Source organism: Stenella coeruleoalba (assembly GCF_951394435.1).
Source record: "Stenella coeruleoalba genome assembly, chromosome: 8".
Taxonomy (NCBI): Eukaryota; Metazoa; Chordata; class Mammalia; order Artiodactyla; family Delphinidae; genus Stenella; species Stenella coeruleoalba.
Window position 1 is genome coordinate 86525187 of NC_137154.1, and position 13295 is coordinate 86538481.

The 13295-nt window shown below is 40.2% G+C and overlaps 1 protein-coding gene across 1 annotated transcript in view; it reads left to right on the forward strand.

Moving 5' to 3' along the window:
- Positions 1-709, forward strand: part of FDX1 (ferredoxin 1) — a 35495-nt gene extending 34786 nt beyond the window's left edge. Inside the window, exon 5 of the mRNA XM_079928102.1 lies at positions 515-709. Coding sequence (XP_079784228.1) covers positions 515-641 — 127 coding nt within the window. The 3' untranslated portion in view covers positions 642-709. The remainder of the gene's footprint in view (positions 1-514) is intronic.
- Positions 710-13295: the final 12586 nt, after the last annotated feature.

Genomic DNA, 13295 nt, shown 5'->3' on the forward strand with positions numbered 1-13295 from the left:
GATTTTAAGATGCATTTGGTTTCAGAGATGTTAAAATTGTGGCAAAAATATGCATCTGATAATTGATGACTTACATCTATGTGTTTATTCCAAATTTCTTGTTTTAAAGGCTTTAAAAAGTGTAGCTTTCTTTCATAGACTGTATGGTTTTAATTATCTGGGAATTGATTAGTCATTCTCTTGGCATTGCTAAAACCTCAGTTCTCTCCTCCACTGTTGTGCCTTCTCATCATTTCATTGCTTGTCAGTCCTGTCACCAAAAAAGCAGTAGTTCCAGTGAAACAATTAGTAGAAAGATTAAAATGAAGCTTTGGCGTATCACACTTTTTGTTTTTCATATTTACATTCTGTTATCCTCTAGTTGAAAGGGTTGGATGTATCTTTTTCTACTTAACGGAAATTTAAAAGGTAAATAAATCCCTATGCTTTGGGTAAGAAAAGGTCCTGGTAACTGCATTGCTTTGTGAATAATATATACTTAATACTAAATCATACTCCCCCCCTTTTTATACAGATCGCGGTTGGGCTGCCAAATCTGTTTGACAAAGGCTATGGACAATATGACTGTTCGAGTACCTGATGCTGTGTCTGATGCCAGAGAGTCCATTGATATGGGCATGAACTCCTCTAAGCGAGAATAAATAGGAATATTTTCACAACATTTTACCTATTTTTATAATTATTATTTCTTAATGTAATTAAATGAGAACATGGATGAATGCATTTATTATTATGACTAGATTTATTACTTTAATTCACCTTGTGTAACTGCTGAATTTTGTAGTTCTGAAAGAATGTCATCTTTATTTTGATTAAATTATAAAAACAAATCAAATATTAGAAAGTAGTTAATATGATAAAACCTTATATATTTTACCTGTGTTTGATTAGCAACATTAGCAAAATGTTTTCACATAAATCTTATGCCTACTTACCTACAAAATAGGTTAAAAAAAGGTATCATTATCTCTGTTAGACGTGGTGGAGGCAGAGATGTAAAATGGCTTGTCTAGGGCCATACAACAAATTAGAAGGTCAGTATTAGAACTGTATCTTGTTATTACAAGTTATGTGTTGAGATCGAAAGTGGAGAAATTAGGAATATCATAGCTGTAGTTAAATGTGAATGTGTATGGATGTGTATTTAATTGCTCAGTAAGCTGATTAATTTCAAAGATAGGTATGACCTTATAAATCATTAGTCCAAAATTTTGATTCAGTGAAAGCACAGGTAATGTGCTGAGCAACGACTGAGCACAGGTAATGGAGTGCTGTCAAAGATGTTTGGTGTCAGTTCTGACTGAACTGGAGAAATAAACTAAAAATTACATGTCTTTATTTTTTTATCCTAATCAGAATGGCCTGTCTTTGTAATCTTTTAAAAATAATGCCTGTGACAGAATGGACATCTTATGGATTAGGTTTTCTCTGTCCTGAGCTGCAGAAGGAAGCGAGTGGGCTGCCATCCTCTCGGTGAGAACAGAGCCTCACAGTGTGCACTGAGCACGATGGGCACAGTCCTGGAAGGGGGTGGGCTCGAACACCTCAGATCACTGTCTGTGCATGGCAGACCTTTGTACTTTATCTTTACTGTGAATACACTGGTAAATGATAATAAAGGGGTACAAAGTATGCTCTTGGAAGTATAATAAAACATTAGTTTGGACTAATGGTGGGAAAGGGCAGAAAAAACTAGTTAAAAGTGAATTATAAAGTTGAGTTAGCTTCAGGTACATCTGTGCACTTTGAGCATTTGCACAAATATTTGTCAAGTATGGTGTTGGACCTACAACGTTGTGTTATGTCCATTGGGGTACAGAGATGAACACGATCAGGAATGCCCTCAGGGAGCTCACCTTTTTTTTTTTTTTTTTTTGCGGTACACGGGCCTCTCACTGTTGTGGCCTCTCCCTTTGCGGAGCACAGGCTCCGGACGTGCAGGCCCAGCGACCATGGCTCACGGGCCTAGACGCTTCGCGGCATGTGGGATCTTCCCGGACCTGGGCACGATCCCGTGTCCCCTGCATCGGCAGGCGGACTCTCAACCACCGCGCCACCAGGGAAGCCCCGGGAGCTCACCTTTTATTAGGAAAAGATAAAATATATGTATGCACAAATCATTTGCTTCAACTAAACTGACCAATTTGCCAAATAGAATACTTTTAAACTAATTAACATGTATAAAGTGATTAAGGAAGAACTCAGGGCTTCTAATGTTCATTTGACACTTGATAACCATCGAGTGCCTTCTTTGTGGAGAGTGTTCCACTGTTAGAGTACTTCAAAACAATCTGACCTCTTAGTTAGCTTCCATATTCTCCTCGTATTCTTGCATGGATTCCCTAAATTCTCCTTTCCAGAGCACTTTAATGATGGCATCCAGCTTAAGACTCTAAACTTTAGTCTAATTGTCTCAGATTTCAAATTAAGAGAGCTTCTTATTAATGAAGTTTAATTGTATTACTTAAATAAAACCTACTAAACTTACTAAGTGGAGCATATGTCCTATAATTGTTTTGTATAAAAGTTATTTTTTCAGTTTCAAAAAAAAATCCATGTTTGATGTGTGTGCGTTCTAGGTAATGTTATTCAGTTATCTATTGCTGCAATTTTATTGTCTCTGTTTCTATGGGTCAGGAATTCAGAGAGTGCAGAGCAGGGGTGGCTCATCTCTGCTTCACGATGTCTGTGGCCTAAGCTAGAGGACTTCAGGGCCAGGTGCTGGAATCATCTGAAGGCTTATGATTTCCTCATGTGACTAGCAAGTTGATGCTGGTATCAGCTGGGGGTCTAGCAGGGGCTGTTGACTGAAACACCCGTGTATGGCCCCTGCACGTGGCCTGGGCTTCCGCACAACATGGTGGCTGGCTTCTGAGTGCCAGTGCCCTAAGAGAGCGTATAAGCATTGCTAGGCAGAAGCTGACCGTCACACAGTATCACTTCTGCCCGTTTTTTTCATTAGAAGTGAGGCATCAAGTCTGACCCATCATTTGAATTGAGGGGTGTCAAAGAATTTGCAGACATGTTTTAAAGCCATCACAGTAACCGTTATTTTCAGATTAATTTACTGGCACATCATTGCCTGTGAAAACGGGCCTTTTACTAACAGTGTTCTAAACTTTTGAAGAGGGGTAGGATTTTATTCTTGTATTGTGTTTCAGAAGATTCTTGTGTCTTCTTTGTTATGACGGTTCATTTGTTTTATTCTCTGACTCCTTGCAGTTTTCTTGACAGTTGATTTAAATCAGAGGGAAGAGTGGTGGGTTTCCTTTCAATGCTGTATAATTTTGGTTTACATCTCTCTGTCATTTTTGTCATCAAGAAAGGCATCTTCCTTTGGTATAGTACTCCATATAATTGTTGGTTACATGCTAATACTTAATGTTGTATTTGGTTTTCACAGATAAAACCAGCCTGTAATTATATAAGTAATTCAGAATTGCTGAATTTGTTTTTCTTTTTAAGTGAACCATTCTAAAAATTTCCAAAACCTTTTGCTTAACTTTCAGTGTGAAATACTGTCTAATTTTTGTCTTAAAGGACTGCTTTCCTGTTTTTAAATTTAAGTATCATATGGTGATCCATGTGATTTTTTATAATGGTCATTCAGCAATAGAATAATTACGTTTCACTTGGAAAAATGTTTTCTAAGGGAAATTTAGATTCAGTATATGTTTTCCCATCTTTTCTTTTTCTTCCTTTTTACAACTCTTTTAGTTGCTTTCCTTTTTTTAAACTACTTGAAATTTTGTGGTAAACCGCATTTTGGGATCAGAATTTCTTAAATGGCTTTCTTATTTATAGGATAATATCACTCTAAATGAAAAGACAAATAATTGTATTACATTTCTAAAAATAGCCTGTGAAACTTTATTCTAAGTGTAAACCATTCAGAGATGTTCAAACATTACACATAAACTTTGTTTCCTATTGGAGAAACATTTAAGAATAGAAGTATGATCTTGGTTAAGCAACAACAGGATTCCTTTAATATGTCAACACATCACATGATATCAAGTTATTTTTATCAGATTTTCTTCTGTTTAAAAGTTTCTAGAAGCTGAAAAATTAGAAAACCAGCTGGCGGGAGGAAGGCATGATCACTTGCAGACAGAAATAAATGTGGCTCTAACAACAGAAATAAGAAGTTAAAAGATAATTTAAGTCTACCAGAAGCAACTTAAGAGAGAAGTTGGTGGGAAAGATCTTTACAGTGAGAGGCATTACCTCTCCAAAAACTGTTAGTAATAACCTAATCAATGTCTTATTCCTCTTTCCTTTTGACTCCCATTTGCTTATCTTATTATCTGGATGTATTATTTGTCATTTAATTTTTAGACTTGATTTGGTAATAATTTATAAAATTAAGCAGAGCCATTGTGCCTTTCTGGCTTCCTTTGTCTGCTAATCATTTCTGAAGCCATTAACACTCAGTTTGATTTACCCCAGTGAGTTTCACTGCTCCCTCATCTTTCCCAGTCTTCTGTCTCAGACTGTCCTTTTTAGTATTTGTTACATGTGGCACTTCCTACATTTTTCTCCTGATAGGTTAAGCTTTTTAAGAGTAAAGATTAGGTTTTGTTCAACTTTGTAACTGCAGTTTCTTTTGTGGTATTTAGCCCACAGTAGGTATATAATACATAGTTGAATTAATCAAAACCTGGTCTTATGCTTCTAGCATTTTGCTCTTTGGTAGTCACCTGCTATTGATGAGATTACATTCAGCCTATGCCTGAACCTTAACTCTTAACAGGAGTCCGGATACATACGAGTGTTTTCTTGAGATGTCAGGTAGTCTGCACTACATATATATATATATATATATATATATATATATATATATATATTTTTTTTTTTTTTTTTTTTTTTTTTTTCGGTACGCGGACCTCTCACTGTTGTGGCCTCTCCTGTTGCGGAGCACAGGCTCCGGACATGCAGGCTCAGCGGCCATGGCTCACGGGCCCAGACGCTCCACAGCATGTGGGATCTTCCCGGACCAGGTCACGAACCCGTGTCCCCTGCATCAGCAGGCGGACTCTCAACCACTGCGCCACCAGGGAAGCCCTGTCTCCACTGTATTTAAAAGGACAGTGTTCAACTTGCCATCTTTTTAATTTTTTTTCTTTACTGAAGTATAGTTCATGTGCAATATAATGTAAGTTACAGGTGTACAATGTAGTGATTCACAATTCTAAAGCTTATAGTCCATTTATAGTTATAATAAAATACTGGCTATATTCCCTGTGTTGTATAATATATCCTTGTAGCTTATACATAATAGTTTGTACCACTTAATCCACTACCCTTATCTTGCCTCTCCCCACTTCCCTCTCTCCACTGGTAACCACTAGTTTGTTCTCTGTATCTGTGAGTTTGTTTCTTTTTTTGTTATATTCACTAGTTTGTTGTATTTTTTGGATTTCAAATGTAAGTGATACCGTACAGTATTTGTCTGTCTGACTTACTTCACTTAGCATGGGATCCTCCAAGTCCGTCCATGTTGTTGTTGTAAATGGCAAAATTTGACTTAAATCATTGCAAAACTTTTTGGATCCATCTCCTAAAGCAAAAGAAATAAAAGGAAAAATAAACAAATGGGGGCTTCCCTGGTGGCGCAGTGGTTGAGAGTCCGCCTGCCAATGCAGGGGACGCGGGTTCGTGCCCTGGTCCGAGAAGATGCCACATGCCGTGGAGAGGCTGGGTCCGTGAGCCATGGCCTCTGAGCCTGCGCATCCGGAGCCTGTGCTCCGCAACGGGAGAGGCCACAACAGTGAGAGGCCCGCGTACCGCAAAAACAAAAATAAAAACAAATGGAACCTAATTAAACTTAAAAGCTTTTGCACAGCAAAGGAAACCATCGACAAAATGATAAGACACCCTACTGAATGGGAGAAAATATTTGCAAATGATATGACTGCTAAGGGGTTAATATCCAAAACATATGAACACCCTCTACACATCAACATCAAAAAAAAACAATTCAATTAAAAAATGGGCAGAAGACATGAATAGCCATTTTTCCAAAGAGGACTTGCACATGGCCAACAGGCACACGAAAAGATGCTCAACATTGCTAATCAGGGAAATTCAAATCAAAACCACAATGAGATATCACCTCACACCTGTCAGAATGACTATCAGCAAAAAGAACACAACAAATGTCAGCAAGGATGTGGAGAAAAGGGAACCCTTATACAGTGTTGGTGGTGCAGCCACTGTGGAAAACAGTGTGGAGGTTTCTCAAAAAAGTAAAATTAGAACTACCATATGATCCAGCAATCCCACTCCTGGGCATATAACCAGAAAAGATGAAAACTCTTAATTCAAAAAGATACGTGTACCCCTGTGTTCATAGCAGCATTATTTATAATAGCCAAGGTATGGAAGCAACCAAAATGCCCATCAATAGATGAATGGATAAGGAAGATGTAGTGTACATATACAATGGAATGCCACTCAGCCATAGAAAGAATGAAATTTTGTCTTTTTCTTTTAACATCTTGGCTGAAACAGTTTTTGAATGAGCTGAATGCAGGTCCATCTGCCGGGTCTTACATCTTGTAGATCACTAGTTCCTGAAGTCTGAGTGCTGAGGTCCTACAGGTGGTACATGGACTCCATCCCTTTGAATCATGTGACACTGTTACGACCACGCCTGCAAATCAGTGCTTCTTCATCTTGGAAGTGTCTGGCATCCTGTATTTCTGATAGCGCTCAGCAAGTTCTCATTGGCATTATGTTTCCTGTTGGTCCTGATGGGCATTCTTCAGGGCTGGGGCAAAGGGGTAGGGAGTCACAGAATCTTACCAAACTAAGCAAGTTGAAGACATGTTGAAAAACACTCAGTAATTTTGTTTTAATGTTCTTTAATAGAGCCTTTGTTTTGTAACAGAAGTCCGAAGTCTGAATGAGCCTTAGAGGGCAAAGTAAGCTCTCTTATGTAGTGCGGGAAGAGCACTACAAAAGTTATCATTTTGGGTACGTTTTAAAAAAATTATCTAAAACTTGGAAATAAAGCAAAAAAATTACTGCAGTCTCTTCAAAGTTGTACTTAGAGGATTGCCTAACTGAGCCACCTAAGGATCATCTGACGTTCTGGGGCAGGGGAGTTGACAAACTATCCTGTGGGTCAAATCAAGCCCATCTCCTGTTTTATGTAAATGATGGCTTATGGCAACATAGCCATTCTCATGCATTATTTATTGCCTATTGCTGCTTTGATGCTACAACAACAGAGTTGAGTAGTTGCGACAGGGACTAAATGGCCTATAACGCCTTAAGTATTTGTTCTCTGGCCATATACAGTAAAAGTTTGCTGACTTCTGCTCCAGAGGAGGTAACTTTAACTTGGTACTTACTATTGACTAGGACCCGGTCCCTCTGAAGTTAGGTGTTAAGTAACTTAGAGAAGCTTGATAAGTTGCAAAGGATTTGTTTGCTAAAAACGGTAACTCCAAGAGTTACGGTTTTCTTGCCTTGTAAGGCATTATCCAGTTTTGTATCTATCTCTGCAGTCTTACTACAGCATTCTTTTTCTCCTCTGTGCATGCGTGTGTGTGTGTGTGTGTATCAGTTTCTTATGTCTTTGAACCAGCCTTGTCATTCTGCTGATCCCCTTGCTAATGAGTTAAGTCTTTGACATGTGATCACTATATATTTGTATGAGAGTTCTTTATAATTTATAGAAAATTGTACAGTGACCGCTGGAGGCCTGGCTATGCCTCCTCATGAATGTTCCATCTTGAGATAGTCACTTAACCCTACTGAGTCTCTGGTTACATATCTGTTAAGTAGAAATGATGATACCCATACTTCAGCCAAACTACTCTCTCATCCGGATAGTAATATCCACTGGACAAAGTTTAGTAATTATTTAAATTCAAAAATGATGCATGTAATCACCTTTGTCAACTGGAAAGCACTGTGTGGTTTTTGGTTGTTGCTTCTTGACAAAATTTAACCCTTAGGTATTAAAACGTAGAATTCCTATTATGTATGAATTGCAAACTGAGACTTGATTATTTGACTTTTATATTCAGAATAGTTATTTTTAAAAAGCAGATGTATAAAGGGATTAATTTTAAACTTAACTACCCATCTGATAAATGCAATAAATATGGAAGTGCTTTATTATATTTTATGTTAGAGACATATTCCATTGATAACCACATATATTAAATTCTCAAGAAGTAGTTATGAGTTGAAAATTTCTAGGCTGTAATAACTACAAAAGGAAGCAAATAAGAATACAGCTGTGTATGTGGTCTGGAAATAACTCTGCCTTTTTCTTGATAGAAAAAGCAAGGAGCAACTTCCAATAAAAGTGAAAGAAGGGAAGGACGTGTTGTTGAAAGTGGAAATATAAATTGGTTTTTTAAATCGTTCTGAGGAACCTAGGGGCAGGACAGGAATAAAGACGCAGCTGTAGAGAATGGACTTGAAACGGGGAGGGGGAAGGGTAAGCTGGGACCAAGTGAGAGAGTGGCATTGACATATATACACTACCAAATGTAAAATAGATAGCTAGTGGGAAGCAGCCGCATAGCACAGGTAGATCAGCTCGGTGCTCTGTGACCATCTAGAGGGGTGGGATAGGGAGGGTGGGAGAGAGACGCAAGAGGGAGAGGATGTGGGGATATATGTATATGTATAGCTGATTCACTTTGTTATACAGCAGCAACTAACACAACATTGTAAAGCAATTATACTCCAATAAAGTTGTTAAAAAATTTGTTTGGTTTTTAGAGCAACATCAATTCTTTCAAACCACATAGTTCCTCATAATACTGAAATACAAATTGCTGTATGGAAACCTGTTTTAAAAGGGATAACAGCACTACCGTGTTCAGCTTACTCCCCACCCACTAAATTGGGATATACGTAAGAGTTTTAATATAGTTTTTAAATCAAGCTCAAAAAATTTTTGTTACATATTTCTTGACAGCCCAATCTAATTTTTAAAAGTATGATCATTGGATAGATCTTGCATGATAGGTAAACCATTCTTCAAACAAAAGCTAAAACACTTTGGGGAAATTTTTGTAATTCTGTTTGTTATAGGGAGTACCATGCTCTGGCTGCTCAGTTTTGAGCTGGGTCCTGGCAACCAAGTGAACTTGCCAGTCAGATTCTCATGTATACAATAATTTCAGGTGATGAGATCTACTTAAGATCAGATTTCAAGACCATGGCTCCATAGCTCCTGTGGTGTTTTTTTTTAAAAATTCAGGCTCTTTTATTCATTGTTACATTCCAAATGGCTTGAGGGGAGTATCTGATGCATAACAGGTGGTCAATCAATATTGGTTGAATTTATTGAATGAAGCTCCTCTGAAAGGACCTAGTTCCTTTGCCCACCCCTGTGCCCCGAAAGGTTTCTGGGGTAAAAATAGGAGGGGCTTGAGAGGAGAAAATCTCGGGTTAGAGTTTTGGACTAAATAAATGCGATTATGTTAAATGAGTTCGCTAAACCAAACAGAAAAGCAAAAAGGTTATATACCATCAACAGCTTTTGAGGTTAAAGTCTTGGGTTATAGCTCTTATCAGGATGATGAGGAGACAAACTCTCAAGTGTTTTTTTTTTAGTCTTTATTACTTTTGCCAAATAGTTGAACTCTTCAGGAGGACAGAATGATTATTTGTTTTCAGGATGCTGCCAGAAGTAAAAAACTGAAAATAAAGTGTTCATATACCCAGCAGGGGCATGGACATACTTTGCCCTGGCAACCAGCTCTACTAGCTTCTACTGTGTGTCCTGGGGTGCCCTGCCTGGCGATCACACCTTTAGGGTATGGAGGCTTCTTTTCTAGTAGAGGACGAAGAGAGGGCGGTAGGAAGCTGACTTCCCTGGCTTTTCCTTTCGCCACCAGGGACTAAAACGTTTGTCTAACAATTACAGCAGCTCTCAGCCAGCCGGCTGGTTACCTTTGTGTAGTCATCATGCGCAGTCTTGGAGCTCTGCCATAGCCCCAGTGAAACCCCATCCCCTGCAGGTGAGAGCCTCATCTTGATGTGGTTAATGTGCACACCTCAAAACATCCATCCTCAAGCTCAGAATTCATGCCAAGCAGCAGGATAACAGAATTTATCACAACGCATTAGATTGTGAAACCACCTGTTGGCACTCATGTGTCTCCATTATTACACAACATTTTTTTTTTTGGCTGCACCTTGCGGCACGTGGGATCTTAGTTCCCCAACTAGGGATTGAACCTGTGCCCCATGCTTTGGGAGAACAGAGTCTTAATCACTGGTCCACCAGGGAAGTGCCACACAAGTTTTTTTTATATATATATATAAATTTATTTAATTTTTGGCTGCCTTGGGTCTTCGTTTCTGCATGTGGACTTTCTCTAGTTGTGGCGAGAAGGGGCTACTCTTCTTTGCGGTGCACGGGCTTCTCATTGGGGTGGCTTCTCTTGTTGTGGAGCACGGGCTCTAGGCACGTGGGCTTCCGTAGTTGTGGGGTGCGGGCTCAGTAGTTGTGGCGCATGGGCTTAGTTGCTCTGCAGCATGTGGGATCTTCCAGGACCAGGGCTCGAACCCGTGTCCCCTGCATTGGCAGGCGGATTCTTCACCACTGCGCCACCAGGGAAGTCCCCATACAAGTTTTTATGCCACAAGTCCAATTTTGTGGACTGACTACAGCCTTCCAAACTAAAAGCTGTTTGGGGAGAGAGCAAAGGAAAAACTGAACAGGAAATAAGAAAGTCAGCAGTCATCAACTAATGCAACTGCACAGAAAAGTTGAAAAATATTTTACGTGTTTTCAAGATGTTTGTAGATATTAAAGAGCCAAACCATCTGGGTGAAACATTCCATTGCTCTCATTTTTTGTAGGGGCATTAATTTTGAACTGGAAAAATCTCACCCCTGCCCAAGTTAACATACTTTGTACTTATCACCTCATCCCAAACTCCCAAACATGTTAAATTCTAATTCATAATAAAACTTAGAAGTACATGGCTATTAATGCTTCTCTTTTAAACATTTGACCATGAGGTTTGAGAAGGAGGGGAATCCCTCCCCGTCCTACTCCCACCTCCTGCCAAGATATTAATTCCACACTAGCTCCTTCTCTCCAGCCCGTCCTGCCCCTCCCCACTTCATGTCTTTTTTTTTTTTTTTTAATAAGCTCCTTAAAGCCCTCTGATCTGATTCTTTGGGGTGCTCTGCCTACCCCGGCTCCTACCTGACCCTACCTTGTCTCTTTCCTCCTCTTTGTTAGTGCCCATTATGTTCTCCTTTACTAAGGTAACTTCCATGTCTAACCCAATATTAGCACCAAGTACTTGGCTGGAGAGAGCTTATTGGTAGGACTCATTAGTCTTGAAAGAATTTTTCAATTTGATCACCTGATAAACCCAGACTGCAGATGAGGGTCTATGATTTTGACTAAGGTGGAGACATTTAAGAATGTTTAGGGTCAGTTTCTGAAGTCTCAGAAGTTACCTGTAGGCTCCCCTACACATGAGGGCACATGAGGTCATGGCCTGTCTAGGGAGGATGAGGACAGGAGGGTGGCGGTAGCTGCTATTTCACTCCAGCCAGTTGTTGCCCCGTCGGAAGGCAGGCCAGTATTTTCAGATTTCTTTTCTCCAAGAGAAGCTGGGACCCATATTTTCACGTGAATTCTCCTGACTGTGACATGTTTGCAAGGATTTTAAGTTGTTTTAGCCTTTGTTTTTAATATTATATGGGATAAATAAAACAGCAATGAGCAGATAAAGTGGGCTGCCACCTTGCAACCTCTGGTCTAAGAATCCCTGGGAAGTGAGTCAGTTGGGTCCTAACTATTAGTACTTACATTATACTCAAAAAGGTCTGAAATGTCAACGTGGGTCTCTTTCAGTGAATCTGATTTTCGAGGAGCCTCAAAGTTGATTCGCTTGCTAAGGGATCTCCAGTGTTAGGAGACTTGCCAGACCTGGGGTGAGCCTGCAGACTGACCATGGGCTGGAGTGGATCACCCAGCCTCTCTAGGTATTCTGCCTGATTCTAAGAAGGCCTCCAGGCTACGGGGGCTTCTGAAGGGTCTGTATCCTCTCCTGTCATCATATGGAAAGGGCTAGATGTGTCATCCAAGATCTCACCAAGTCTTGCTTTCATAGACCTAAGAAACCTTCCACAAGCCTGGATTAAAACTATCCTCCATTAGGATGATCAGTCTGCAAGCAAATCGGATCGTTTCGTGTTCCACAGGTGAAGTCCAGGCCCCTGCATATAGCATGTAAGAGACTCTGAGCCTCATAGCTTATGCTCTAGTAGCACAAACTCCCTGAATACATCATGCAGTTTCATAACTGCATTTAGATTGATCCCTGGAGCACCCTCCTGCCCCTTCCTGTCCTGGCTAACTCTTGATCCTCTTGTAGATGTCTCTGGGAAGTCTTCTCTGGATTCCCAGCTGGGGTTAAATTCCCCCTTTCTGGGCACCCCCCACCCAGGGTATTTGCCATATTAGAATGTGCTGAGGCCGGCTGTTGGTGTTTGTCTGCCACTAAGCCCCATCCCGTGTATCATAGTGCCCAGAACATGGTGCCTGACTCACACTCATCCGTCAATAGATGCTTTTTCTGAAGTGTTGGACGGCAGGGAGTGGGTGCCTTCATGCTAGGGGGATAAGCCATGTGAACACTAAAGACAAAACCAAAAAGCCATAAAGTCCTAAACATCCCAGACTCAGCAAGGAGTTCTAGTATGAATAAAGAAGCCCTGGTAACATGGCTTGTTCCTGGTTTGGACATGTTCTTTGTCTTGGAGTCCTTTAAACGTGTTTCATAGTTACTTATGGTTAAGTTTTGTTCTCGTCTTTTTCATGTTTTGGAAGGGCAGAGACTTTTGATCTAACAAGGTGTGTGACCTTGAAAGAGAAAGGAAGGGAAGGAGAAAGGAAGATAATATCCATTTACTCATTTAGCAAATATTTATTGAGCATCTACTAGGTGCTGGGGATTCAGCAAGGACAAAAACCAAGCAAACAAAAAAAACCAAATTCCTGTCCTCACAGCTTACTTTCCAGGGCAGGGGTAGGATAGAAAATAAGTGAAAATATAGGATATTTTAGATGGCAGTAAGTGCTTTGGGGAACAGCAAAGCAGAGGAGAGATAAAGGCATTGAGGTGGGGAGAGTGAAGAGCTGAATTTTAAGTGAGGTGGTCCCTGAGGTGGAGAGCATGCCAGCGAGGTGGACGGGCCCGAGAGCGGCAGGGGCCGGGGAGGACCAGGACGGGTTAAAAGGTCAGTGAGTGAAGGTGCCTTTCCAGAGGGAGCAGGCCCTGGAGGCTGGCATGGAC